The 27,909-nt window shown below is 39.2% G+C and overlaps 1 protein-coding gene across 2 annotated transcripts; it reads right to left on the reverse strand.

The window, feature by feature from the left end:
• Window positions 1-1,988: 1,988 nt before the first annotated feature.
• On the reverse strand, window positions 1,989-27,909 carry LOC113426020 (cytochrome P450 2J2-like). Of its 2 annotated transcripts, XM_087971664.1 has the most exons (9): window positions 27,557-27,909; window positions 18,316-18,478; window positions 17,732-17,884; window positions 16,802-16,962; window positions 16,241-16,414; window positions 14,714-14,852; window positions 10,256-10,443; window positions 9,793-9,934; window positions 7,981-8,319 (listed from the first exon to the last, which is right to left on the reverse strand). In XM_087971664.1, exons 1-9 carry the CDS (start codon window positions 27,713-27,715, stop codon window positions 8,129-8,131), a joined length of 1,470 nt encoding a protein of 489 aa, XP_087827790.1. In that variant the 5' UTR covers window positions 27,716-27,909; the 3' UTR covers window positions 7,981-8,128. The 2 variants fall into 2 exon arrangements, with proteins under 2 accessions (XP_087827791.1, XP_087827790.1); XM_087971665.1 differs by lacking the exons at window positions 7,981-8,319; window positions 9,793-9,934; window positions 10,256-10,443 and adding an exon at window positions 1,989-2,248.

Here is a 27,909-nt window from a genome sequence, read left to right on the forward strand (position 1 = left end):
TGAGCACTTTGAAGAAATAATTGAATAACGAAGCAGAGCTGCCAAAAATAAGCTTTTAATGATAAGGAACCAAGATGGGTGACATTCAGCAAGGCTTCTTGGCTAGCTAGAAAGATTGACATTCAAATGTGAGTTTACATACCTTTTCTGAGTTTTGATCTAAAACTTGTTTTTGGTGAAGTTTGATTCTGTGCTTGGTGACATTTAATCCTGTATTTATTGATGGGATAATTTTCCCTATTCAGCTTTGTTTGGAAGGAAAAAGGTTAATCTCTGTTCCTGAAAAGAAACTGGGTTGAGAAATCTGGCTAGCTCCTGTGTCTATTTGTTCTGGTAATTGGTTTAACAAGCAATAGCTACTGTTGTGATTTAATTATTTATATTGTGTTTGAAATTTTTCCTGACTCGTGGTTCTTTTTCTATCTGGAGAGAGGGTCTTCCTTCACTGTTTTATGGTTCCTGGCACTGTCCTTTTGGGGTGTACTTCCAAGAGGTAGGATGCAAGCATGGCACTGGATTTTTGTACTGCCTTTCTGGGGGGCATGTGATCTTCCCTTAAATCTGGATGATTCCCTTAGGATATCTTGTGAAGTGAGTGAGACTAGCTGGTATCTTTAAGTGGTGCAAAAGGATCTAAGGATTGCTTCTCCTGGGTGTGCTCTTTCTGGAGAGCTTAAATGACCTCTCTGCTAAAGGGTTTCACTTTACGAGCAAGAGTTGACTGCTGATAGCTATCATTGCATTTTAACTATTTGAATTCCTCAAGGTGCTCTGGCACCCTGCCTGATTTGTAACTCTGGCTTGCAGGTATTTTTAATCTAATGATTGGTATTTAGGGCAGATTTTTGCAAGCAAAGAAGCTTTTTGTATTGTTGTACAGGTAATCCTTGACTTACAACAGTTCATTTAGTGACCATTCCAAGTTACAATGGCACTGAAAAAAAGTGACCTATGACCATTTTTCACACTACAACCGTTGCATCTTCCCCACTGTCACTGTCAGGCAAAGAGAAGTGCCCCTCAATGTGAGTGACATCGAGTTGTCATGCCCACCCAGTCACATGAGCACCAAGCATGCCCACCAACTAAGCCATGCCCACAGAACCGGTTGTTAAAAAATTTGAATCCCGCCTCTGTGCTTGCCTGTCTAATTTTTTTCTCCATCAGGGAGAGAGAGTGAGAGACAGAGAGAGACAGAGAGAGAGAGAGACAAAGACAGAGGGACAGAGGGAGGGAGAGAGAGAGAGAAAGACAGAGACAGAGACAGAGAGACACAGGGGCAAAGACAGATAGAGAGAGAGAGACAGAGAGAGAGGGAGTCATAGAGAGTCATAGAGAAACAGAGGGACACAGACAAATACAGAGAGACACAGAGAGACAGACACACAGAAAGAGACAAAGACAGAGAGAGAGACAGACAGGCAGACAGACAGAGAAATTTACCTGCTGAAAATGCCAAAAAGGCTTCTGGTTCCACAAAGTCTCCCTCTTCATTCAGGAAGTTGGAGGGGTTGAATTCATTGGGGAACTTCCACTGAGATTCATCATGATGGGCAGACTGGATGTTGACAAAAATCATAGTGTCCTGCAGAAGCCAAGAGAGGTAGGTCACGTTGAGGAAGGCCCTTGTTGTTGGAAATGGTTCTGAATGAGCTTCTAGATAGACAGACCCCATTGAGATGTGCTTGAAGAATGGCAGACGCAGGTGAAAAAACAAAATAGAAGGCGGACTGATGGATCAAGCAAAGCAGAACTCGGAAGTAGGAAAAAGGATTTCCATTCCATAAGTGAGAATGCTAGAGATTTAAGAAACATATTTGCAGCAAGGGCTTTAGAAAACCTTGAAATGGTGTCACTCTGCAAAGCACTCCACGGGGGGAAAAATGGTCAATAGGTCTATGGTACGTTCAAAAGAAAGAGAGAACAAGATTGATCTCAATTCTTGCTCTCTCTTGCTCTTATACAGGCATAAGCCAGGAAGACACAGGTGGACACACTCAGATTCACCAACACTTCACTTCATGGGAAACAATCAGTTTTCTGGAAGACTTCTTTTTTACCTTGGGAATTTTATATCCCAAAAGCTGCACATCTGTAATGGAGACGTGATGAATTCCAAGAGGAGCAACATTTGAAACAAGTTGGATTTCATGAATGACGGCATTTGTGAAGGGCAATTTTTTTCTGTCTTCATATCTCAAGATTGCCTTGTTTCCCAGAACTGTGTCTATTTCCTTCCAGCATTTCTCTGAAGACCAAACAGATTAACAGAGTTGGAAGGGACCTTGTGGGTCATCTAGTCCAACCCCCCCCAAGCAGGAGACCCCCCCCCATGTCTGACAAATGGCAATCCAGTTTCTTCTTGAAAGCCTCCAGTGATGAAGCGCCCACAATTTCCGAAAGCAACTTCTGTTCCATAGGTTGATTGTCCTCACTGTCAGAAAATTTATCCTTATGTTCAGGTTGAATCTCTCCTTGTTCAGTTTCCATCCATTATTCCTTGTCTGGCCTTCAGGTGCCTTGGAAAATAGCTTGACCCCTTCCTCCTCTCTGTGGCAGCCCCTCAAATACTGGAAGACTGCTATCATCTCTCCCCTGGTCCTTCTCTTCACTAGACTAGCAAGGCCCAGTTCCTGTAACCGTTCGTCATATGTTTTAGTCTCCAGTCCCTTCATCATCCTGGTTGCTCTTCTCTGCACTCTTTCTAGAGTCTCAACATCTTTTTTATAGTGTGGTGACCAAAACTGGCTTTATAGATGTGGTCTTGCTAAGGCTTTATAGAGTGGTATTAGTACCTCCCTTGATCTCAATTGTATCCCTCTGTTAATGCAACTTGGGTTGTGTTGGGTTTTTTGGCTGCTGCTACACACTGCTGGCTCCTATTTAGCTGGTTGTCCACTTAGACTCCAAGATCCCTCTCACAGTTACTGCTATTGAGCCTGGTTTCACCCAGTCTATATGTGTACTTTTGGTTTTTCTTGCCTAAGTGGAGGCCTTTACTTTTCTCTACATTGAATTTCATTTTGTTAGATAGGGCCCAGTGTTCATGTCTTCCAAGATCCATCCAAACAGCTCAGTTACCTTCTGAAAAGCATTTCTCTGGTTTCTTTTTTTTTTAAATAAACTTTATTGATTACAAAACCAAAACATCAAACAAACACAACACACAGAAGAAGAAAAAAGAAATAGAAAAAAATGAAAATGATTAAAAACTAACAATTCTATTATCGACAGTCTATGGTTCCTTGTTTGTTATCAATATTGGTAATACATTTACAAATATATCTTATTGCAAATACATAATTACTACCTCTTTTACATTTTATGTTATTTACTAATTTATTTTCTATTTTTGTTCTATCCAGTCATACCAGCGTTCCCAGCTTCTATAATATTCTGATGTTTCTTTTTCCTTGAGTGCTAAGGTTAACTTATCCATCTCTGCGCAGGCTGTTATCTTCTGAATGACCATTTCCTCTGTTGGAATATCTGCTTATTTCCAACACTGTGCAAAGGTTGTTCTGGCTGCAGTAAGAATGTGCAGTATTATATATTTGACTTTTTTAGAAATTTATCTATTAAATATCCCCAATAGGAAGAATTCTGGTTTTAATTCAATTTGCTCTGCCATTATTTCCTCTAACCATTTTTTTATTCTGTGCCAATATCTTTGGGCTTCAGTGCAGGACCACCACATGTGAAAGAATGTTCCGTATTTTTTTTTTATGTTTCCAGCAATCCGGATTCATGTTAGGAGACATTTTCGCTATTCTCGAGGGCGAGAGATGCCATCTATAAAAATTTTTATAGGCATTTTCTTTATATGTTGCTGATTTTGTAATTTTATTATTCCTTGTCTAGACCTTTTCCCATTCTAATAATGTAATGCTACTTCCTATGTTTCTACTCCAAGCTATCATGCTGCCTTTGACTACTTCCTCTTCTAATTCCATCTCTAATAAATAATTATAAATTTTAGTTATATTTTTTTTATCTGGACCTAATAGGATTTTATTTAATTGTTGTGCCTTAGCATAAATTCCAAAATTTTTCTTGTCCTGGCTATATCTATTTTGAATTTGCAAGTAAGCCCACCGGTCTACTTGTAGTCCCTGTTCTTGGAGATCTTGCCATGATTTTAAAGTTCCTTGCGCATCAAGAAGGTCTTTGTATTTTATCATTTTATTAAGATCTAGATTATTTGGAGCATCCACAACTTCTGAAGGCAAGTTGTTCCATTGATTGGTTGTTCTCACTTTTCGGAAGTTTCTCCTTATGTTCAGGTTGTTTCTCTCCAGGGGTGGGATTCAAATTTTTAACAACTGGTTCTGTGGGCGTGGCTGGGTGGGCATGGCCATGTGATTGGGTGGGCGTGGCTTCTTCTCCTTTTTTTTTTTTTTGCAGCACCTCCCCCTGTTTTATTTTTTCCCTCCTGGGCCTCAGGGAAGCCTCCTGGGATGGAGGAATGTTTGCTCCGAGAAGGCTTCCCTGGGACTTAGGAAAGGAAAAACCTTTTTGCCTCCTGGGCCTCAGGGAAGCCTCCTGGGCAAAGCAGTAAGACAGTGAGGGGGATCCCGGCACGGCTGATCATTGCAACAGCTGATTGTTTGGAGTTGGGGGGAAGAAATACCTTAAGGAGTGACTGGGTGGGGGAGAAGGCAGTCAACAATGTCACGCATGTGCAAGAAGGACCGACTGGGCATGGAGGGAAGGGGCAGGAGGAGGGGGGCAGGGCCAGCTAGGGGCACAATTTGCCCGTTTTCTGAACTGTGCAGAATAATAACAATCGGTTCTATAGAACCGGTCCAAACCAGGAGAATCCCATCCCTGCTTCTCTCCTTGGTTAGTTTCCATCCATCCTGCCTTCTGGTACTTTGGAGAATAGATTGACCTCCTCTTCTTTGTGGCAACTCCGTAAACAATGGAACACTGCTAGCATGTCACCCCTCGTCCTTCTTTCCACCAGACTAGCCAGTCCAAATTCCTGCAACTGTTCTTCATATATTTTAGCCTTCAGCCCCCCCATCAGTTTTGTAGCTCTTCTCTGCTGCTACTTCAATGTCACTGAAGATGACATCAGATTTAACCACATTTCAAATTTTTCCCACTAGTTTCTTGAGATTGAAAAGCAGAATGATCTAGTTACTAGCTCGATACCTGTACTTTGCTATGAAACTATGTGGTCGGGCTGAGTTTTTGAGGAGGAAAATAAGGGGCAAAATTCTGCCTCTGCCTACCAGCATCCATCGGTATTCACCTGGCTAGCATCCTGTCAGTGTGTGAGAGAGTTGAGGGCTGTTTGGAAATGGAAACAGTATTTGCTGTGTAAGCAAGGAGGCACCAAGGAGCCTGGGCGTGGCTTAGCTCAACTGTTCTGTGCTAAAGCTGCTTAGTGCTGAGAAACTAACTAAAACTGCTCTGTTTGTGTTTTGCATTTGGAACAGATTTCTTTTCAGGTGGGGAGGGGGAGTAGAACTCCTTAGCATCAGAGCGTGTTAATAATAATATAGGAAATACTAATGCTCTGATGGTCATTTTGAAAAATCCTTTCTTAGTGAGCACATAGAAGCCAAGAGGAACATACGTGCCAAATTTCAAGTTTATAGGCTTTACAGTTCTGGAGATTTTGTGATGACAAAAGTGGTATTTCACTTCTATGTATATCAATTTTATCATTATCGTGCTATTATCTTTGCACTTTTGTATTCTATATTTCATTTTTATTTCTTGTTATATATGTTATACAAGTACTCCTCAACTTACAACCACAATTGAGCCTAAGGTGTATATTGCTAAATGAAAAATTGGTTAAGTGAGTTTTGCCCCATTTTATGACTTTTCTTACCACATTTGTTAAGTGAATCACTGTAGTTGTTAAATTAGTAACACAATTGTTAAATGGATCTTGTTTCCCCATTGACTTGGGTTATCAGAAGGTTGCAAAAAGGGACCACGTAACCCTGGGACATGGCAACCATCATCAATGTGAGTCAGTTGCTGCAAGTCATAAGTGTGAGAATGGTCAGAAGTCACTTTTTTCAGTGTCATCGCAACTTTGAACCCTCACTAAGTGAACTGTTATAAGGCAAGGACTATCTGCGTATGAACCTAGTTGTGAATTACTGCATATCTGTGTGGCTGTTTGGGCTCATGTGTCTACACACATACATACATAAAACTGCTTTTCAAGTTGTATTATTCTTTCTGCACCAACTCAGAAAGCTCAAACTGTCCAAAGAGCTGCTGATCCAGTTCTACAGAGGAATGATGGAGTCTGTCATCTGCACCTCTGTGACTGTGTGATTTGGCTCTGCAACCCAACAGGACAGACACAGACTCCAGAGAGTAATTAGGACTTCAGAAAAAACAATTACTACCAACCAGCCTTCAATCGAGGACCTGTATACTGCATGAGTCAAAAAGAGGGCTGTGAAAATATTTACGGACTCCTCACATCCTGGACATAAATTGTTTCAATTCCTTCCCTCAAAATGACACTACAGAGCACTGCACACCAGAGCAACTAGACACAAGGAGAGTTTTTTTCCCAAATGCCATCACTCTGCTAAACAAATAATTCCCTCAACACTGTCCAACTATTTACAAAGTGTGCACTACTATTACTATTAATCTTCTCACCACTCCTTCTAACCCATCCCCTCCCACTTATGACTGTATGACTGTAACTTTGTGGCTTGTATCCTTACTATTTATATTGACTGTTTCCTAGAAGAATTTGATTGCTTATTTGTACCCTATGACTATTATTAAGTATTGTACCTGATGATTCTTGACTCTTGATGAATGTATCTTTTCTTTTATGTACACTGACAGCATTTGTACCAAAGACAAATTCCAATGTGTGTCAAGTCACACTTGGCCAATAAAGAATTCTATTCTGTTCTGTTCTGTTCTATTATTATCTTTCTTGGCCTTATGGCTGCAGTACATTTTTTTTATTTGAACTGAAAGTCGTGCACTGCTGTCCATCAGCCTTGCATTTATGCCAAAGCAAGAAAGTCAAAAATAATTCCTTTAGATATGAGTGCATAGAAGTAATCAGAAGAGGCAAACAACCCAACTGTATTTTGGCAAGGTGCAAATTCTTTTGATCTAGGATTCCTCTCTTATGACTTAAAAAAAATGCGCAACTCATCCAGGTTCCGCTTCCATGATAATGGAGACTCTTTGGCCACAAATAATCCAGGTCTTTCTGTTCAGACTTCACAAAACCTCAGAAATAATTGGAGAGAAGATAACTACACGTTCAGGAAGTCACGTCTTCCTGAATATCTAAGATCAAGAGAAACACAGTGTGTAAATCCAACTCTTAGGTGTGTGGCGATCCTGCATGGAGGGAAAGGGCTGTCTTTATTCCCCAGTTCTGTACAAGAAGATCTGGAGATTCTTGGATAACATCTTCTCTGGTGTAAAATAGAAGAATTTGGCTCTGGCCTTGAGAAGGAGATGAAAGATGTGAACATTTACGAAAATCTGAGAAAGTAGAAATTGTGGGAACAACACTTTGTTGTCCCTCTAAAGAGGCCATGAAAGAGGATGAAGAGACTTTCAAGAGTCTGTAAATACATCCTCCACATAAAATGGTGCCTCTAAAGAGGCCATGAAAGAGGATGAAGAGTCCTTTAAGAGATGAAGAGACTTTCAATATATCCTTCAAATAAAGTGACATTTCTGAAATCCTAGTGGTGTCTGTTTCTTGGCCTGGCCATGCATGTCTGGCTGACTAGCAAAGATCAAGGCAGGTCATCCCCCAGAAGAGAAAAATCCCTTTGACCCACCACCCCTGCATATCTCCCCTACCCTGTACAGGAAACAGATCCTCCTGCCAGGAAGATAATTGATTTGATAAAGAAGCCATGGACTCTGTTCTTCTCCATTCTTCCTTCCAGTAACCTTGAAGATAGAGAAAAGAGACAAGGGAAATTAATTTCACCTCCTTCATAAACAAGACTGATCATCCACTGGAAAATGTGGCATAAGATAGCCCCTTTATTTTATTTTATTTTAAATGATCTTGTGGTGAATTCAAAGTAGAGGCGCCCTCCGGCTGTTGGAGAGAATGGGATGGTCTTCTTGAATCAGTTGCCTTGCAGATTCTCCCTTCGATCTACCCACTTGGCTGGCGATATTTCAGCAACACCTTAAAGCGAGATGAAGATTGTGTAACCCCAAAGTGTGGTGTAAAATCTGGAGCTTGGGATTTATCTGGCCACAATAACTGGAAGTTCCTGAGAATGCTGGTGAAGAAGAAGAAGAGCTCCATCCGAGCCAGGTTTTCCCCTAAGCAGACTCTCGGCCCTGAAAAGACAAAGTGAAGGAGAGAGAAGCCATTCAGACTGCTGAAGGCTGGCAACCAATTGCAAATGCTAGACTTGTTTGTTTCTCAGTGCTATGATCCCAAATCAGTGCTGTTACGAACTAAGCAAACTCATTTGACAATAACTATGCTAACTTGTTTCAGCAGCAGGCTTGTAATCCTGCACTTCGGATTGGCCCGCGGATAAGCGAATCGTGATTGGCCGATTCTGGCTGATCTGATTGGCTGACAACGGGCCGTCTCTGATTGGACGCTTTTAGAGCGGTTAGTTCAATTTCATTGGTTGTGACAGCAGCCAGCTCTATAAAAGAGCTGCTGCTGCCCTAATCGTTGATCTGTTCCGAAGTCACTATTAAAGAGTTGAACTGAGTCACTATCGATGTCTCGTCTCCGTTATTGCGCCCACTCCTCCAAACATAACAAGTGCTATGATTTCCAAAGTTGGTAACATCTTTTGCATTCTTTCCTTCTCTAAAAGGTTTATTTTCTAGGCCTCTATGCAGCACACCTCATGTTGTTTAGACTTTAAAAAGATGTTGAGACTCTGAGTGCAGAAAAGAGCAACAAAGATTAGTTTATACCTGGAGGCTAAAACATATGAAGAATGGTTGCAGGAATTGAGTATGTCCAGTCTAGTGAAATGGTGGACATGATAGCAGTGCTCCAAAATTTGAGGGGTGCCACAAAAAAGAGGGGGTCAAACTATTCTCCAAAGCACCTGAAGGCAGGGCAAGAACCAATGGATGGAAACTAATCAAGGAGAAAAGCAACCTGGAACTAAGGAGAAATTTACTAACAGCAAGGACAATTAACCTGTGGAATGGCTTGCCTCCATTAGTTGTAGCTGCTCCATCACTCAGGGATTTTAAGAAGAAACTGGACAGCCACTTGTCTGCCATGGTATAGGGCAGGGGTCTGCAACCTTAAACACTCAAACAGCCATTTGGACCCGTTTCCCACAGAAAAGAAAAGACTGGGAGCCACAAAACTCTTTGGACTATCTAAAATGAAGATAACATTGCATATACCCTTTTTGACCTTTATGCTGCGTATAAAAAAAACTATACTGTGTTGCATTTATGAAATCAATGAACTGCTACAGAGAATTTTTTTTTTTATTTCTGCGTGCAAGAAAAACATTTTGAACTCCGAAAAAAATATCTCTCTGTGTGTGTATGTGTGTGTATCTGTCTCTCTGTCTCTCTGTCTCTCTCTCTTTCTCTCTCTCCATCTTGGTCTGCCACAAAATGATCCTAAACGTCACTAAATCCTAAATGTCACTATGTCGGTGAGTTTTTTGGGCTTGCTTTATTCTTTAAAATACTCAACTTCTCAAATCAATCTTCACTTCTTTCCTCTCTCACTTCAGTTCCTGTTTTCATCTCTAAGTCTGACCTTAGAGATCAAGTACTTACTTATCTCATTCTGAGGGGGGCGGGGATGGAATAATTCACCTGCTGAAAATGCCAAAAAGGCTTCCGGCTTCACAAACTCTCCCTCTTCATTCAGGAAGTTGGAGGGGTTGAACTCATTGGGGAACTTCCACTGGGATTCATCATGATGGGCAGAATGGATATTGACCAAAACCATAGTGTCCTGCACAAGCCAAGACAAGCACACAACAACTATAAGCTGATGGCGCTCCCATAAAATGAGATGCCTCTTGCTTTCTCTTGCTCTTACATACAAACACAAATGCCTCAGTTGAGGAAGACCCAGGTGTCTTCATCAAAACTTCACTTCATGTAAAGCAAGGGTCTTCAAACATGGCAAGCCGAAGACTTGTGGACTTCAACTCCCAGAATTCCTGAGCTAACATGACTGGAGGAGGAAATCTGGGAGTTGAAGTCCACCAGTCTTAAAGCTGTCAAGTTTGAAGATCCCTGATGTAAAGCAATGAAAGGTTTCTGCTTCTACCTTGGGAATTTTATATCCAAAAAGCTGCACATCTTGTATGGGTGCATGAGGTACTCCAAGAGGAGCAACATTTGAAACACGTTGGATTTCATGAATGACGGCGTTTGTGTAGGGCAATTTTTTTCTGTCTTCAAACTTCAAGATTGCCTTGTTTCCCACAACTGTGTCTATTTCCTTCCAGCATTTCTCTGTGGAACAAATATCTTGGTTACCTTCTGGGAAATAATTCATTGACTTTAAAGTACACAATGGTTTGTTTTCCTTTTCTTTTCCCAATATTTTTTGTAACTATATAAAGAAAGAGCAGCTATTTCAATGTCTATATAAACAGCATGTTGTCTGGTTACAGGTAGTTTAAGTGATAGTCATCATCAAAATGTTCATTAGTTGTGATCCTATAATAACAGTATTTTCTCCACATACTATTAATACTTAATTATTAATACTAAATCATATTGATAATAAATATATCATAATAAACCCTCATGGTAAAATTAACCTTTTGCTTATAATTTTAAGCATTCTAATTTCTGTTTCTGTTAGTTAACCATAGATAAAACAAATCCATGTTTCAAAATATTCCGTATCTTCCTTCACTTTAATTTCAAGTGTTAATCTATCCATTTCTGCACTTTTTTTTTACGATCTTTTCATCTGTGGGGATCTCCACACCTTTCCAATGTTGTGCAAATACAATTCTGGCTGCTGTTAACACATGTAATATTAAATACATAGTCCCTTTATTATAACTTTTCTGGTATGATACTCAACAGAAATATTTCTGGTTTTGAAGGACTCCCGGTGGCACTTCCATCAAAGATGGATCAGGGTCCCCGATTATGTGCTGCTTCAATCCCTGTTCTACATGTTGGAGGGTCTGGTGAATGGGATCGGAGCCGCCCTGTAGGGATGGTGAAAAAAGGGGAGACCACCTGCCAGGTTGAGGGGAGCCACATCTCCCCTCCTTGGCTAGGAACCCTCCCTCGGAAAGCAGTCTGCAACAGTAGCCTTTTAATGGCTGCCATGAAGACGGGAAGCTATCCGGGAACTAAGTTTGTGCTGGAGCGGTGAAGTGGTGAACAGTGTGTAGACCAGGCAAAATACTCTGGTTTTTAAAAAAGTAATCCTGGAAAACAGAAGGAAAGAGTACTCATTAAGGATTGTAGAAGTGGCAATTTGAAAGAAAGAGGAAAATTGGTAAAGATAAAGAAATTGGATTTGAAAAAGACTTAAATGGAAGTGATATTATTCAGAGAAGATTCTTTAACTATAACAGAATAAGAAACTGATTATACAAAATATGGATGGATGATTATACAGAAATTGGCATTAATTAGGCATTGATTAGAATGCTGGAATTGACTATATTTAAAAGAAATAACAGCTAATGATTGGAAATTAGCAGAGTTAATACAAGCTTTAAAAAGCAGAAACTAAAAGGTGGAAAGTGAAAACTGATTTAAGTGCGCCACCTAACAGTAAAGGAATTTTTTTCTGACTCTATGGAAAATTTCTGATCTAGCAAAAGTGTGAATTTGAAATAAAATAAAAGGTTTTAATACAACAGCAACCCCAGAAAGTGGAATATTAAAATACTACAGTAAACTGAGTCATCCTTCTCTTTTAATTCTAAATTCAGTTTATTATACAGTATGGGAAAAATGGTACCATTGGATAAACGATAGAAATAAGCAATTAAATAAATAAGGAATGTATAATTTAGAAAGATAGAGATATATACATACGAACAAATAGGAGTATAAAATATGCACTAGAATAACAATTGAAATGTAAGCACTGTCAAAATGGATTGTAATATATATAACACTTTCATTTTAAATATTTGTATTGTATTTTGTATTTTAATGTTTTAATTTTTCAATAAAGGTTTATTTATAAAAAAAATACTACAGTAAAGGGATACATGAAGATATTATTTTGGGACTGATTGGTGGACTTGGGACTGTTTGTCAAAGAGCTAGAAGGACTAACATTGGAAAATAAAGAACAATGGACATTGTTGGTAAGGATTAAAGTTAAAAGACGCTGGCCTTAACAAACTATGGGACAATTTAATTGGATATAAACATCAAAGAAGATATAGAGGAAGTAAGGTAAAATGAATGAACTATGCAAAGAACTTAGATTGGATTTGCAAAGCATGAGGGGAATAATAAAAGAAAGCTTGGAACTATGGAGCATTATGGCAGAAAAAATAGAAATGGCGATGCAGATCACAGAAGAACAAAGAAAGCCCAAGGGGGAGGAGTTGAATAAAGAGGAAGTCATCTTAAAAAAGCGAAGAGAACAATGGACATTACAAAATGACAAAAAAGGAATTTAATCTAAGACTTTAATGATTGATGTGACAAATGAAGGGGAAATATTTTAAAGATTAAACAACAGAAGAAGTTACAGAAGAGGAAACTACAGAGAAAAAATCAGGAGAGGGGGTTAAAATAAACAAATGGGAGATGAAACTAAGAAGAATAACAGGGGGAAAAGGTTAAGAAAAAGGACTGAAAAATGATAGAAAAGGGAAAGCAAGCTAAGATTAGAAGAAATTATATAGCCAAGAAACCAAGAGATGGTTAAAGATATAAAGGATAAGGGATTCCACATGGAAATGTATTTTGGTATTTTAGAATATAGATATATAAGCTAGGGAGTTTGGAATTAAAAGTTTATTGGGAATTATTGTTAAAATAAACAAATAAATTTAATCGGAATAGAAAGGGAAATAAGAATTTATTGTAAAAATGTTATCTAAGATATAATTATATGATGTGGAAAGTGAATATGGTGTAAGAGAATTAAAAATGATTGTATTGTTATCAATTTTTTTATAATGGATTAAATGGGAATGAAATAGAAAATATAATTTGCTATATAAATGTTATTGGAAGAATAAAGAGTATGGACATTAAAAATGATTATATTGTTAAATAAGGATTTAAAATAAGATTATTATATAATAATTAGTACAGTGATGAAGAAAAAGAATACAGAGTATGGAAATTAAAAGTATAATATTGTTATTCATATTTACAATTGGTTAAGCGGAAATAAAATGTGAAATATTAAATTGTTATACAAATGCTTTTGGAATAAATATAAGATTTATTATGTAATAGGGAAACAATAGCATGTGGATTGGGGGAAAAAGAAATATATGCATATATAATAGTAAATAGGAGATCATTGTTGTTAATATAGGATGTCGCTACTAAAAATGGCTATATTGATACTAGAGGTTTTTTTGTTATATATTGGGTGTAAAGGAATAAAATGGGGAGAATATATAAAATAAAAATAGATGGCAAGATTGAATTGACAATGAAAGGGGATAAATATTGGATAATATATTTTAGGATGAAATTGTTTTTTTCTGGAAATGATGAATGAAATAACATGAAGTGACAAATATTAAAAGAAAAATGGAATAGGTAATGATACAATATGAAACTGGATAAGAAAGCTGAAAATGTAATTATGATTATGTATGTATGTTACAACCTGGAATCTCATTGTTCACTCAGAGATGTTTAAAGAATTAAAATAAAAAAATTATTGGAAAAAAATGGAATATTTCTGGTTTTAAATCTACATGTTCCTTTGTCATTTTTTCTATTCAAGTATGTATTTTTGTCCAATATGTTTTTGCTCTTGGGCACATCCACCACATGTGGTAGAATGAGCCCGGACTCTGATTACCTGTAAGCACTGGACTTTTCCCCTTCAACCGAAAAGAATGAACTTCTGAAAACTAGGTACTTCAAAAGGAATTCTTTATTGAAAGGAAGTGGTCCCGGTACTAGTCAAAGCAGAATCTAAGATGCTACCAGGCATACAGTAATAGATAAAGGGAGTTAGAACCCCTCCCCTTGTCCTGATGTGGATTTAGCCAAACAAAGAACCAACATGTTAATTTCCCCCCTCCTTTTCTGGGAATGTGAACATATCTTAGAAAAGTTTCCCAGGGAGTATCTTTCAGAGCTGGAATTTTTATGGTCCCTTCTCCTCTTGCTATCTCTCCAAGAGGTGACAAGTTTCTAGACACCTTGCTCCAATCCTCCAGTTGTATATCATGTGCAAGTTATACAGATTCAACGTAAGATTTAAGATATTCAGGCTACATCAAAAAGGATTACTTGTACCAACTTCCCCCACTCTTCTTCCATTGAAGAATGGCAGATAAATGGATCTGACATTACCCTTCCAACATTTAGCTGACATACCTTTATACATCCTGGCTAATCTTGCTGGTGGAAAATGCCATCTGTGGAACGTTTCATATAAATTTTCTTTGTATGCAGTAGACATTGTTTTCCAAGCAGGTGCCCACAAGAAGTGAGGGGAATGTTTCCACCCTTGATAATTCAGGAACCTTCCTCACTTTGCATAATAAATAAAGTCGTTACTATTACAGGTCAAGAACCCTATTTCACAATTCTTTACCTTGGATCTCTGGAAAGGCCATCAAATACAGCAATGCCCACTGCAGTGTTGCCGCCATCGTCTCTGTTCCAGCCACAAATAGGTTAGACAGCAAGATTAGTAGTTGCTCTTCCTCAAAACTTGAACCTTTCCTCTCCGGCTTTGATTAGTTAAAACAAAGAATATTATTACAATCAAATGGAAAAAGGACGTCCTCCCAGTCATGTATCTTCTTTAATTCAGTTGATAACTTCAATTTAAAAGCAGGAATTCATTCTGAAAAATATGACTCAAAATAGAAAGGAAGTAGGGAGAGAAGCAATAAGCAACTTCTGGTGATAACAATGTCAGATCCATGTATCTGCCATTCTTCAATGGAAGAAAGGGGGGAATTGGATTTGATAATGTGGTGGGATTCAAATTTTTTCACTACTGGTTCTGTAAGGGTGGCTTGGTGGGCGTGGCAGGGGAAAAATACCGTAAAATCTCCAGTCAGAGGCGGTATTTGCTGGTTCTCCAAACTACTCAAAATTTTTGCTACCGGTTCTCCAGAACTGGTCAGAACCTGTTGAATACCACCTCTGATTTGATGCATTTCATTCTTTTCCTCTGTATGTATCCTAAATATCCTATTTCTTATATTGGCTTTGTATAACCTTTTACATGATTTATAACTGTTGCCTGGTGCCCCAGAACCCTAGAAAAATCTCACCTCTTTGAGGGATGTAAGGGGAGAAGGGGCTGTGTGCATTGCAGCACCAGAAGATAACTCCTGGGAACCTTTCCTTATCTGCTTTCTCAGCGATGGTGGGATAATAATATGTTCACCCCTGCAGATTGGTGGAATCCACATCAGACTGCCAGGAGGGGTCTCTAATTCCCTTTATCTTAGTTGCATGCCCTGAGGGACCCCAGGCCCTGCTTTGAAGGTTGATCTGCTTTACCCCTCTTCAATAAAGGATTCCTTTTGAAATACAAAGTTTTCAAGAGTTCATACTTATACTTTGAAGTGGGTGGGGGGAGGGGGGAGAGGCTGGTCCTTACAAACACATCATAATAGAGTTTGGGGAGAGGATGAAGGTCCCCTAGAGCAGTGGCTCCCAATCTTTGGGGATTGGTTCTGGAGAGAGAGAGATTTTTCCATGGACCGAAGGAGGCATGGTTTCATGTGCTGCCTGCATCCTACAGATGGGGTTCGCTTGTTTGCATGGCCCAGTTCCTGGCAAGCTGTGGCCCGCTAACTGGTTCACGGCCCAAAGGTTGGGGACCCCTGCCCTAGAGAGTTACCCTGAGCTGGCAAACGGTCCTTTTCTGCCAGTCCTGATGGAAAGATCTACCCTAGGTGGTTGAGTCTGCACGACATGCAAAACAAAGGGGCATTGCTTCACTCACACAATGTGTCAGAAAATGGACTTGATGCACCATCTACAAAAATCGCTATCAATGATTTTGTGATGTTTTCAGAATGTATAAGGTCAGAAAAATAGATCCGAGGTGAGAGGAAAAGAAATCATTGCAAATTCAACCAGAAGAGATTGAAGGATCTACCTTCTGCATTTCTTCTAAATATGCATCGGTGAAATCTCGAGGTTCTCCTGGAGTCAAAGACGCCTTGTGCTTGTCTATCTCTTCTTGAAGGAAAACTTCTATTTTATTAGCAATTGTATATAATTGCTGATGGGGCAGGGGAAGGCTTCTCACTAAGGGCATCTCATTGTAAAGCTACCAGCAAAGAGAAGAAAAGCCAACATGGATTAATTTGATCATGATCAATATACCCTCCTTTGTAGGATAAATCGAGCAGGAAAAGAAACCCCTTGTAATATCTCTTATTCACAATTTGATAGGGAGTCAAATGCCCCAATCAGATAAAATTTCAAAAAATGTCCCAATAAGGTAAACTTTTCCATGATTAAATTTGGATAACTGAACTTTTTGATCAAATAACTCAGAAACTTCACCCACACTTCCTGACACTCTGATGAGATATTATTCTAATTGCTAGGAAAACCAGAGACTCTCCAAAATACATGAAACATGAACACCTAAATTCCCACCACCTAATTGCGCATTTATTTTGAATATTCTTTTGGATTCTTTTAAGGATACCCAGGCCCAGGGTCCTGCTATCGTTTGGGAATGTTGATGTATCATATCCAGCAGAGCTTTGAGGAAGCTGTCATCATATTCAAAACGTTTTTCAAATAATACGGTACATATTATGTTGGCAACTGCAGCGTCCAGAAAGCCGAAAGGATCAAAAGGTACATCTGTGAAAGACAAGAAATTAGGTCCCTATCAATTCATCTGCCTTCATGCTCCTTCACAGGTGAGAGTAATTAGGACTGCAGAAAAAACAATTGCTACCCACCTGCCTTCAATCGAGGACCTGTATACTGCATGAGTCAAAAAGAGGGCTGTGAAAATATTTACAGACTCCTCACATCCTGGACATAAATTGTTTCAACTCCTTCCCTCAAAATGACACTACAGAGCAGTGCACACCAGGGCAACTAGACACAGGAACAGTTTTTTCCCGAAAGCAATCACTTTGCTAAACAAATAATTCCCTCAACATTGTTCAACTATTTACAAAGTGTGCATTACTATTACTGTTAATCTTCTCATCACTCCTTATCACCCATCCCCCTCCCACTTGTGATTGTAAGACTGTAACTTTGTCGCTTGTGTCCTTACGATTTATATTGACTGTTTCCTACTATGATTTGATTGTTGATTGTACCCTATGACTATCATTAAGTGTTGTACATTATGATTCCTGATTCTTAACGAATGTATCTTTTCTTTATGTATACTGAGAGTATTTACACCAAGACAAATTCCTTCTGTGTCCAATCACACTTGGCCAATAAAGAATTCTATTCTATTCTATTCTATTCTATTCTGTTCTGTTCTCTGCTTCAACACAAACACTTAATGGTCAACCTTGAGACCAACTCAGTTGGGTCCCATGGAAACCAAAACCAACCCTGGAATGACAATTCCCCAACCATCCCATCATCTCCCAGGAGAGCTTACTCATGTTTTCAGTGAATGTTTGAATCAAACAAGTTACTTCCTCCAGGATCTTTTCTTCCATGGATTTTCTGCTCACTCCAAAGTTTCTGAGAAGCCTCCCTGAAAACCTTCTTTGCTCCTTCCACATTTCACCATAACTTATTGTCAGTAAACCTAAAAAGGGAAAATCATCTTGGACTTAATAGCCCTTATTTTGCTTATCAGTAAAGATATGGGCTTTTTTTTTTTTTTTATAAAAAAGGTTTATTTTCAAAAACAACAATATAAGTAAATGAACAGAATTATGAAATTATATAATTCATGTTCAGCTAACAAAATATAACTATGCCAAGAAAAAATACGTTGAATAGGTTTTATTACAGTATAAGAAAAATGGGATTTTTTTTCCCATTTGAATACAAAGAAAAGAAGAAGGGAGCTAATTCTAACATTTAAAGAGACTATTCCTTCTCTTACTAGAAACCTTGGGTCAGAACTCCAGAATGCAGACAAAAAAGATTATTTGCAGCTGGGTCACAGAATGGGAGCCCTACCAAGAACAAACAGGCATTTGAAAAAGACAAAAAGAAATTATATACAACTACCTTTCTTCCTAGTGAGGTAATCCAATATAGGAAATGCTGGCCTCCCAGCAAATTCGGTGTCTTTTATCACGAGAACCTCCTTTGCTGAAGGAAAGCCATGGGTCAAGACCACAGGTGTTCTTCCAAGATAAAGACTGAAGACAGGGCCATATTTTTTTGCTATCTGAAACAAAGTAATTATAGTACTTAGACTCATATACTGCTTCACAGTACTTTACAGCCCTCTCTAAGCTATTTACAGAGTCAGCCTATTGCCCCCAACAATCTGGGTCCTCCTTTTACCCACCTCGGAAGGATGGAAGGCTGAGTCAACCTTGAGCCGGTCAGGATTGAACTCCTGGCAGTGGACAGAGTTAGCCTGCAATATTACATTCTAACCACTGTGCCACTGAAGGCTCAGTTGCCAGGACTGTCAGCAGAGAGGCATCAGGAAATCAGTTCGGATGAAACACTGCAATATTTGTGGCATAATATGTCTTCAAGGATGACACTGAGGAATCTACGTCAGCTCCATCCAACTCTATTCCCCAACTCTATTCTATTGCTCCCTCTGAGTTATGCCTAGGTCTACGTGTAAACATGTTTACATGCAAAGTTTTAATGAAACCACCGAACAAGGGAGGGATTTTTATCCTGCCTGGCAGAAGTGCAGAAGCTTTTATTTTGGCCAAGCATTTTTCTTAGAAGATTGGAAACAAACAAACGCTGCAGTGACGCAGATCAAAGAAGGCACTCAGAAAGTATCTATAGCTCCTCTATGTCTAGAGCTAGAGTGACTACAGATAATTTCCAGCTTACAATTGTTCATTTAGTGACCGCTCAAAGTTACAACAGCACTGAAAAAAGTGACTTATGACCACGTTTCACATGAACGTTTTAGTGTCCCCATGGTCATGGGATCACAGTTTGGCAACCGATTCATATTGATGATGGTTGCAGTGTCCCAGGATCCTCTTTTGCCTCCTTCTGAGAAGCAAAGTCAATGGGGAAGCCACCTAACCACTGTGTTGCTAGCAATAGCAATAGCATTTAGACTTATATACCACTTTATAGTGCTTTACAGCCCTCTCTAAGCTGTTTACAGAATCAGCCTCCCCTCCCCCCCCCCGAGAATCTGAGTCCTCATTTTATCCACCTCAGAAAGAGGGAAGGCTGAGTCAATCTTGAGCAGGTCAGGATCGAACTGCTGGAAGTGGGCAGAGTTAGCCTGCAATACTGGACAGATGGATGGATGGACAGATGGATGATTGATAGAAAGAAGGGCAACAGCAATAGCACTTAGACTTATATATACCACTTTATAGTGCTTTCCAGCCCTCTCTAAGCGGTTTAGAGAATCAGCCTCTTGCCCCCAACAATCTGGGTCCTCATTTTACTGACCTAAGAAGGATAGAAGGCTGAGTCAACCTTGAGCCTGGTTAGATTCGAACTGCCAAATTGCAGGCAGCCGGCAGTCAGCAGAAGTAGCTTGCAGTACCACTGCGCCACCGAGGCTCTTTTCTAACTTAACTGCAGTGATTCATTTAACGACTGTGGCAATGGAGGTCATGAAATGGGGCAGAACTCACTTAACCAGTATCTCACTTAGCAATAGAAACATTGGGCTTAACTGTGGTCATAAGTTGAAGACTACCTGCATTCACTACATTTGTGCACGTGCACAAAAATATCTTCCACAAAGTGATTTATGTGCCTGGAGAAAGGGACGAGTTAGGAGAAGATGGGGGAAACCAGGATGCCTTCTAGATGCAGAAAACATGTCATTTCCAGAGTGGCCAGGGAAGGCTTACTGAAACACTCTTGAGTGGATTGGTAAAAGGTCATAAAAGGATGGAGGTGGAGGAGAATCCTGGGAAAGAGACACACCTATTCACCGCGGATGGACATAAGGACATCTTCCAAAGAGGGCAACATTCTGCTAACGTGAGAGATTTCCAGCCAAGTGTAATGAATACCCTTATTTAACTCCAATGAAAGGGAAGGTTTTAATTTGAGTTTAAGTAAATATTCTGACTTTGGAAAAGAGTCTCATGACGGAGTTTAACTCCTGTGAAGATTGTGAAGATTGGAAGCAATTTTATTTCCTGTGATAGAAGCAGAAGTATATTGAAGCCAGGAGTGATAGAAGCAGAAGTATATTGAAGCCAGAAGTGAATGCTCAATACAAATCTGAGTCTACACAGTAAAAATATAAACTGTTCGAATTGCCAGTGCAAGACGTGCCTCTTTCTCTTAAAAGCAACAAACTTTGAAAGTGTATTTAGTTAACTAGGAGGGGCCCAGAAATCTCATTGATCAAGGGAAAACAAAAACAAAAAGTTTCCTGTTGCCTCCCTGTGAATTATTCAGTTTGTCTCTGCTGAATCAAAGTCTGCTTGCAAAAAGGAGAGAAGAATAGTTGGTTTCCTCTGTTCTTAGAAGTGAAGCCCTTTCCTTCACTCGGATAAAAACCCTTTGAACATCGTGTTACAACATAAATTCCTCTCATTCAGTCAACTACAGCTGCTAGTAAAACAATTAACCCTTTCCTTGCAGACTCTTAATACTACCTCATTACTTTAATCAAACACTGATTAATTCATTACCTCAAAACTTACAACTTTTCTACCTCATCACCTATATCAACGATTAGATAATCAATTTCTATAAAATATTTTATTAATGGTTTAATTGATTTATTGTTTTAATTGATTAGTGTGATTAGAGTGTTTAGTGCAAATAGTGTGATTACTGACTAGTTTAAAAGATCAAGATTCATGTAATTTAATTGAATAGTAAAATCAATGATTTAGTGAATTTAAATGAACAGTGTGATTAATGATTAGTGTAATTAATTGATTAGTGATTAGAGTAATTAATTGATTAGGCTGATTGTTGCTCAGGAATATTATCTGACTAGAGAGATTACTGCAATTGATTGTTTGATGTGATATTGGCTATATAGATTACCCAAAATTGTTCCTTTAATTAATTCAATCAACGTACTATCTTAACAAACCTACCATGCCAAAAAGAAAATCCAACGCCAAACCACAACCTAAAGAAAAGATAATCCCCACCAATGAACCACAAGACTCCTGCACATGCCTTAAATGCTACAAAAATCTAAAGGATAATGAAAACTCCATCAAATGTTCTCTGTGTAAAAAATACGCTCATCATGACTGCTTGGGATTACCTGAGCAAATGATTCAATACCTAGAATCATCCAATGAGTTTCCATATCTCTGCAAATCATGCAGACCCAAACTGGATCTGTCTAAAAGAGTTGATACCATTGAAACCATTGAAACATCCCTTAACACCATAGTAGCATCCCTGGACGCCGTAAAAGAAAGAATATCCAACCTTGAAAAAAAAGACACAACGCAAAAACCTGAACATCCAATAGCTACAAACCACATCTCTACCCAACAACCACAACCCAATCCAAAACCCAATCCACAAATAAACACAACCCAGACAAATATTGATATCCCAATCCTCATCAGAGAAGCCGTTGAGCGTGAACGGAAACGTCCAAACGCCATCTTATTTGGTCTAGAGGACATCAATGACAATGATGACATCACAACTGTCCGAAACATCATCAGTGATTATCAAGCATCAACCATCTCCGCTGATGAAATACTTGACATTTCCCGCATTGGCCGAGAGCTCAAAAACAGAGACGGCTCTGTGGCTCCACGCTTGTGCAGGGTCATTTGCAAAAATGAATCAAGCAAACGTAAATTCATTTACACTATAAATTCACTCGCCAAAACCAACACCAACCATAAGAACCTCCGTTGTCGCCCTGACTTAACCATACAGCAACGTGCCCGCTCCCGTGTACTCCGCACTGAACTCAAAAAACGTCTAGACAATGGAGAGAAGGACCTGTACATTGACTACCATGCTGACTGTATCAAAAGTAAGCCACACAACCCGCAACTCAGCTTTAACCCTCAACCACAACCCTACCTCAACCGATCCACCATCACCCAAGACTAGGCATGCACGCCCCTAACTACCTCAATTCCAACTACTACTGGCCTTAAATGCAAACTACTCAATGCAAGAAGCCTCGTGAATAAAATACCTGAATTTTTCCTCCTACTAAATATGGCTAAATTCGACATTATATTTGTCTGTGAAACATGGCTCAATGCATCTCTCCCTGACTCCATTACCACAGTAAGGGATTATCATGTTTACCGATCAGATCGTGAAATTCATAGAGGAGGTGGTGTTGCTATCTTCTATAAAAAGTCCTTACATCTAAAAAATATCCAAGTTACCCAGGAGCTTGCTCTTCCTGAGACCATCATCTGTGAACTATCCTTAAATATCACAATTCGATTCTTACTATGTTACAGAGCACCTGATTATGACATCGAACATGTAAACAAGCTAAATACATTACTAACATGGGCTGCATCCTGCCCATACCCTTTTATCTTTCTTGGTGATTTCAATCTACCTCATATTGACTGGACCCTAAATGAATGCACAACTGAAATCATACACACAACCTTCTACAATGCTATTACAAATCTGGGAATGGAACAACTAGTAACCAACAACACTAGACTAAACAACTGCCTCGATCTCATCTTCTGCAATAGTTTGAATTTAATTTACGGAATACAAACTAAAGAACCCTTTTCCAGCAGTGACCACAATATGATTGACTTTTGTCTCAACATACGCCCACACAAAAATCACCACAATGATGTAATCCCCAATTGTAACTTCAAAAAGGCAACTATGATCTTATAGACAACGATCTCTCATCCCTTGATTGGCAATCTCTATTCACTGGATGCAATACTGTTGAAGACCATTACAACATAATTTTACTTTGAAGTCAAAAGAGTCATCAAACTATATGTACCAACAACAACTCCCAAAACAAAACAAAAAAGCAGATTACCCATAACAATAAGGAAACTTCAATCCAAAAAGAGATCACTCTGGCGGAAAAACAAATCTGGTCACGTTGCCAATTTCAAAAGCCGATACAAAAATTTATGCCACCAGATAAAGACCGAATGCATCAATTATCACATTAAACAAGAGGAAAACCTTCTAAGCACCAATTCCACCCGTGCTTTTTACAATTTTGTAAACAACAAACTAAAAGACTCAAGGTCTATCCCACCCTTGATAGGACCTGATGGTAAAGACTGCAACGACGACACCACTAAAGCCAACATCTTTAACACATTCTTCAGCTCAGTATTTGTAAACAGCAATGGATCATGCCCAGTATTTCCTAGCCGTACCACAGATAACAACAATGATCTAATACATATCGATTTCACAGAAGACAATGTTGAAAAATCACTACGCAATCTAAAACCATCTCTATCTATTGGACCGGATGGAATATGTGCCTACTTCTTAAAAAAGCTATCCACTGCCATAGCCAAACCTCTAAGCATAATCTTTGAAAAATCTTTCAGGACCAGCTCCTTGTCTAACCTATGGTCACAAGCCACAGTCATCCCCATCTTCAAAAAGGGAGACCCAAGCCTAGTTGAAAACTACAGACCAATCTCCTTATGCTGCGTCACCTGTAAAGTCATGGAATCAATTATTAACCAATCCATCATCCTCCACTTAGAGACAAACAACCTACTCTCCAATAAACAATTTGGTTTCAGAAAAAAACTATCCTGTAATCTGCAACTCTTACACTGCAAAAACATATGGACGACACAACTCGACCAGGGCAAAGCAATAGACGCAATCTACATAGACTTCTGTAAAGCCTTTGATTCAGTGGTACACGAAAAACTACTCCTAAAAATAAAATCCTATGGTATCTCTGGACAACTGAATAACTGGATAGAAGCATTCCTGGCAAACAGACAACAAATGGTCAAAATTGGTAGCGTCCTATCAAATTCTGTACCTGTCAATAGTGATGTCCCCCAAGGCAGTGTTCTAGGACCAACTCTCTTCATACTCTACATAAATGACCTCTGTGATCATATTAAGAGCAATTGCGTTCTTTTCGCTGATGATGTAAAGCTGTTCAATACCACAGACAATACTGCTACCCTACAAAAAGATCTTGAATATGTATCAGAATGGTCAAACAAATGGCAACTTCAAATCTCAACAAATAAATGCTCTGTCTTACATATTGGCAAAAAAAATCAGAAAATAAAATACAAGCTGAATAGTCAAGATCTTGTTGATGACCCAAGCTCTGTAAAGGACCTTGGAATACTCACCTCTAATGATCTAAGTGCTAGAGCCCACTGCAACTACATAGCCAAAAAAGGCATTAAGAGTTGTTAACCTAATCCTACGTAGCTTTTTCTCTGGTAATATCACACTACTAACCAGAGCATACAAAACATTTGCTAGACCAATACTCGAATACAGTTCATCAGTCTGGAACCCACATTACGTATCTGATATTAGCACAATTGAGAAAGTCCAGAAATATTTCACAAGAAGAGTTCTCCACTCTTCTACTCGTCGTAGAATACCTTATGCCACCAGACTTGAAATTCTAGAACTAGAAAACCTTGAATTACGCCGTCTTCGGTCTGATTTAAGCATGGTATATAAAATCATACATTGCAATGTCCTACCTGTCAATGAATACTTCAGCTTCAACCATAACAACACAAGAGCACACAATAGATACAAACTCAAAGTTAACCGCACCAAACTTGATTGCAGGAAATACGACTTCAGCAATAGAGTGGTCAATGCCTGGAATACTCTACCCGACTCTGTAGTCTCTTCCCCAAACCCCAAAAACTTTAACCTTAGACTGTCGACTATTGACCTCACCCCTTTCCTAAGAAGTCTGTAGGGGGCGTGCATAAGCGCACCATCATGCCTACCGTCCCTGTCCTATTGTTTCTCTTATTCTTCTTTTATTTTTCTTATATGTACCCATTTCATGTATTCACAACTATGTATACACTTATACTTATTATCTTGTAAACAATTGGCAAATCAAATAAATCAAATAAATAAATAAATAAATAATTGTTGCTTTATTTCCTTGATGTGCACTGCCCACTGTCTCTTTCTTTGTTCATTTGGTGAAAATATTGGCTATAATTGGATGAATTAATCTGATTTACTTAATTAAAACATTTACAGCATTTGCCAAACTAGTAATGCTTGAAAATAATAAATCATAAATAATAAATATTTGTTTGTTTTCTGCTTTTTCTTTCCAGCTCATTGCTGAAGGTATTTACAAAAAGGAAGAATGGGGGGATAGGGTGGGAAACCAGAGATAAATACCTTAGCTGAGTGCTTTTTAATGAGCTTTGAAGATGTAAATGCAGAACCAGACTTTTCCTAGCTCATGTTTTTTGGGGGGGAAGAAAAAACATCATCAGAAGTTGTCGATGATGATGGTTATGTTGTTGGGTGTTATGTGAATTTTGCTATATGAGTATAGTGTGTATATACATACAATGACAATACAGTATTATTATTATTTTTATTATTTTTATTATTATTATTATTATTATTATTATTATTATTTATTATTATTATTATTATTATTATTATTATTATTATTATTATTATTATTATTATTATTATTATTATTATTATTTCTTCAGTGAGATTCACAGCCTTTGGGGCTGGTTGGTAGCTCAACAGCTCGTGTCCTAACCAAGGACCTAGGGACTGTTAAGGTACCATGTTTCTCCAACAATATGGCCTCCCCCAATAGGAAGGCCCAGCATGATTTCTAGGCATGAGGCCTATTTAAACCATGCATTTTCCCACCATTTCTCACATTGTTCATTAGAACTACACAAGGTGAAGAGAAAAGGGAGGGAAGAGCGGGGGGTGGGGAGAAAACTTGCCCTTAGGAGCGCCCTGCAGGTAGCCTAGGCTAGAATGCCCTAAGCTACTACTGATAGAACATCAGCCGATAGAAGCTCCCTGAAGGCAGAGTCACCAGCCACTTCGATTGGCCGGTAGAACTGGCCTTGAGGTGACCACCCATGCACACACCCCTTGACACGAGGCTGTTTCTATTGGCCGATGAAAGCTCCCCAAAGGCAGAGTCACCAGCCGCTTCGGGGCGAGGCGTGGCTGCCCGCGTCCCCTCGTCATGAGGCAGTGTCTTTCAGGTGATGGAAGCTCCCCAAGGGCAGTCACCAGCCACTTCGATTTGCCGGTAGAAGCGGCCTCGGGGGGAGCGCCCATGCACACTCCCCTTACCGCGAGGCTGTTTCTATCGGCCGACGAAAGCTCCCCAAAGGCAGAGTCACCAGCCGCTTCGGGGCGAGGCGTGGCTGCCCACGGTTTGACCTCCTTACAGTCCAAGGGACCTTCAAACCACCTTTTAATAAATCTGCTAAGAAGGCTCTGTGAGAGCCCAGCTTGTTTGAGGGTGAGCAGCTGCCCTGGGATAAGGCAGATCACATTTTGCAAAACAGAGGTCTCCAAACGTGGTAACTTTAAGACTTGTGGACTTCAACTCCTAGAATTCCAAGAGATCACTGGCTTTGACCCAATTTTGCTGACAGGGCAGAAACATGAAGGGAGAGTGCAGGAAAAAATTGTTCCCTTTGCTAACTGTCACCTTTTGTCAAGAGCCCAAACAACTCCATATTGCAATGACAGTGTCCAACAAATAACTCTTCAAAGCCTGCCTAAAGAACAGAAGTCTCTTTCTTTCACTCCATCAGAACTTTGAACAGGCACTGAATGAATGATCATTAACTGAGAACTACTTTAATAGATTTGTTTACCTACCTGCATTCCATTCTTCTACCTGTTTTGTCTATCTATTATATTCTCTCAAATTATAAAACTATTCAAGGCAGGGGAAGAAAAAGAAAAAATGGACTGATTCGAAATTCTGCAAAACCAGAATCATAAACGATTCATTCCTGCAGATAAACCACACTTTTCTTTAGACTTTTAAAATATCAAATTTCTCCAGTAATCTTCAGGAGGGAAAATGTTTCATTTGGCAACTTGGAAGGGAAACCAAATGTAACTTTGAAAGAGCCAATGAATCGTTCAGAGGAAGTTCAATGCAATTAGGAATTAGGATTCTTCGGCATCAAATGACAGATGTTTTCATATCTTCATAAGATTCTAAATATTTTCCTCCAAATTCTAGACGGAATTAAAAAATGTGTCCTGTGTAGACAAGTTAAGAGGAACATGCAAACCCCTTCAGTGCTTTCAGCAGGGGGGAAAATGTCAGCAGATTCACTCTCTGAAGTTTAACATGTGGATGGATAAAGAGCCTTACCTGGTCCATCTCCTTCAGAGGGAACTTCTTAGCGAATTGAAGCAGGTTCCCAATCAGGGGCAGCCTCCACGGTGCAGGGGGGAAACCTTTGGGACGTTGGCTCTTCCAGAAACAGAGGAATAGGATGAAAAGAGCAACCAGCCAGCTGAAAACAGCCATGTTGATCAGAGGTGTTGATCAGCAGGTTCTGACCAGATCTGGAGAACCGGTAGTAGAAATTTTGAGTAGTTTGGAGAACCAGCAAATACCACCTCTGACTGGAGATTTTGCACTAACCTTTCCCTGCCATGCCCAACAAGCCACGTTCACAGAATGGGTAGTAAAAAAAATTTGAATCCAACCACTGATGTTGA

This window comes from Notechis scutatus, chromosome 9 (assembly GCF_049901735.1).
Source record: "Notechis scutatus isolate UNSWTSFEM ecotype Mainland chromosome 9, rNotScu1.2, whole genome shotgun sequence".
Classification (NCBI taxonomy): domain Eukaryota; kingdom Metazoa; phylum Chordata; class Lepidosauria; order Squamata; family Elapidae; genus Notechis; species Notechis scutatus.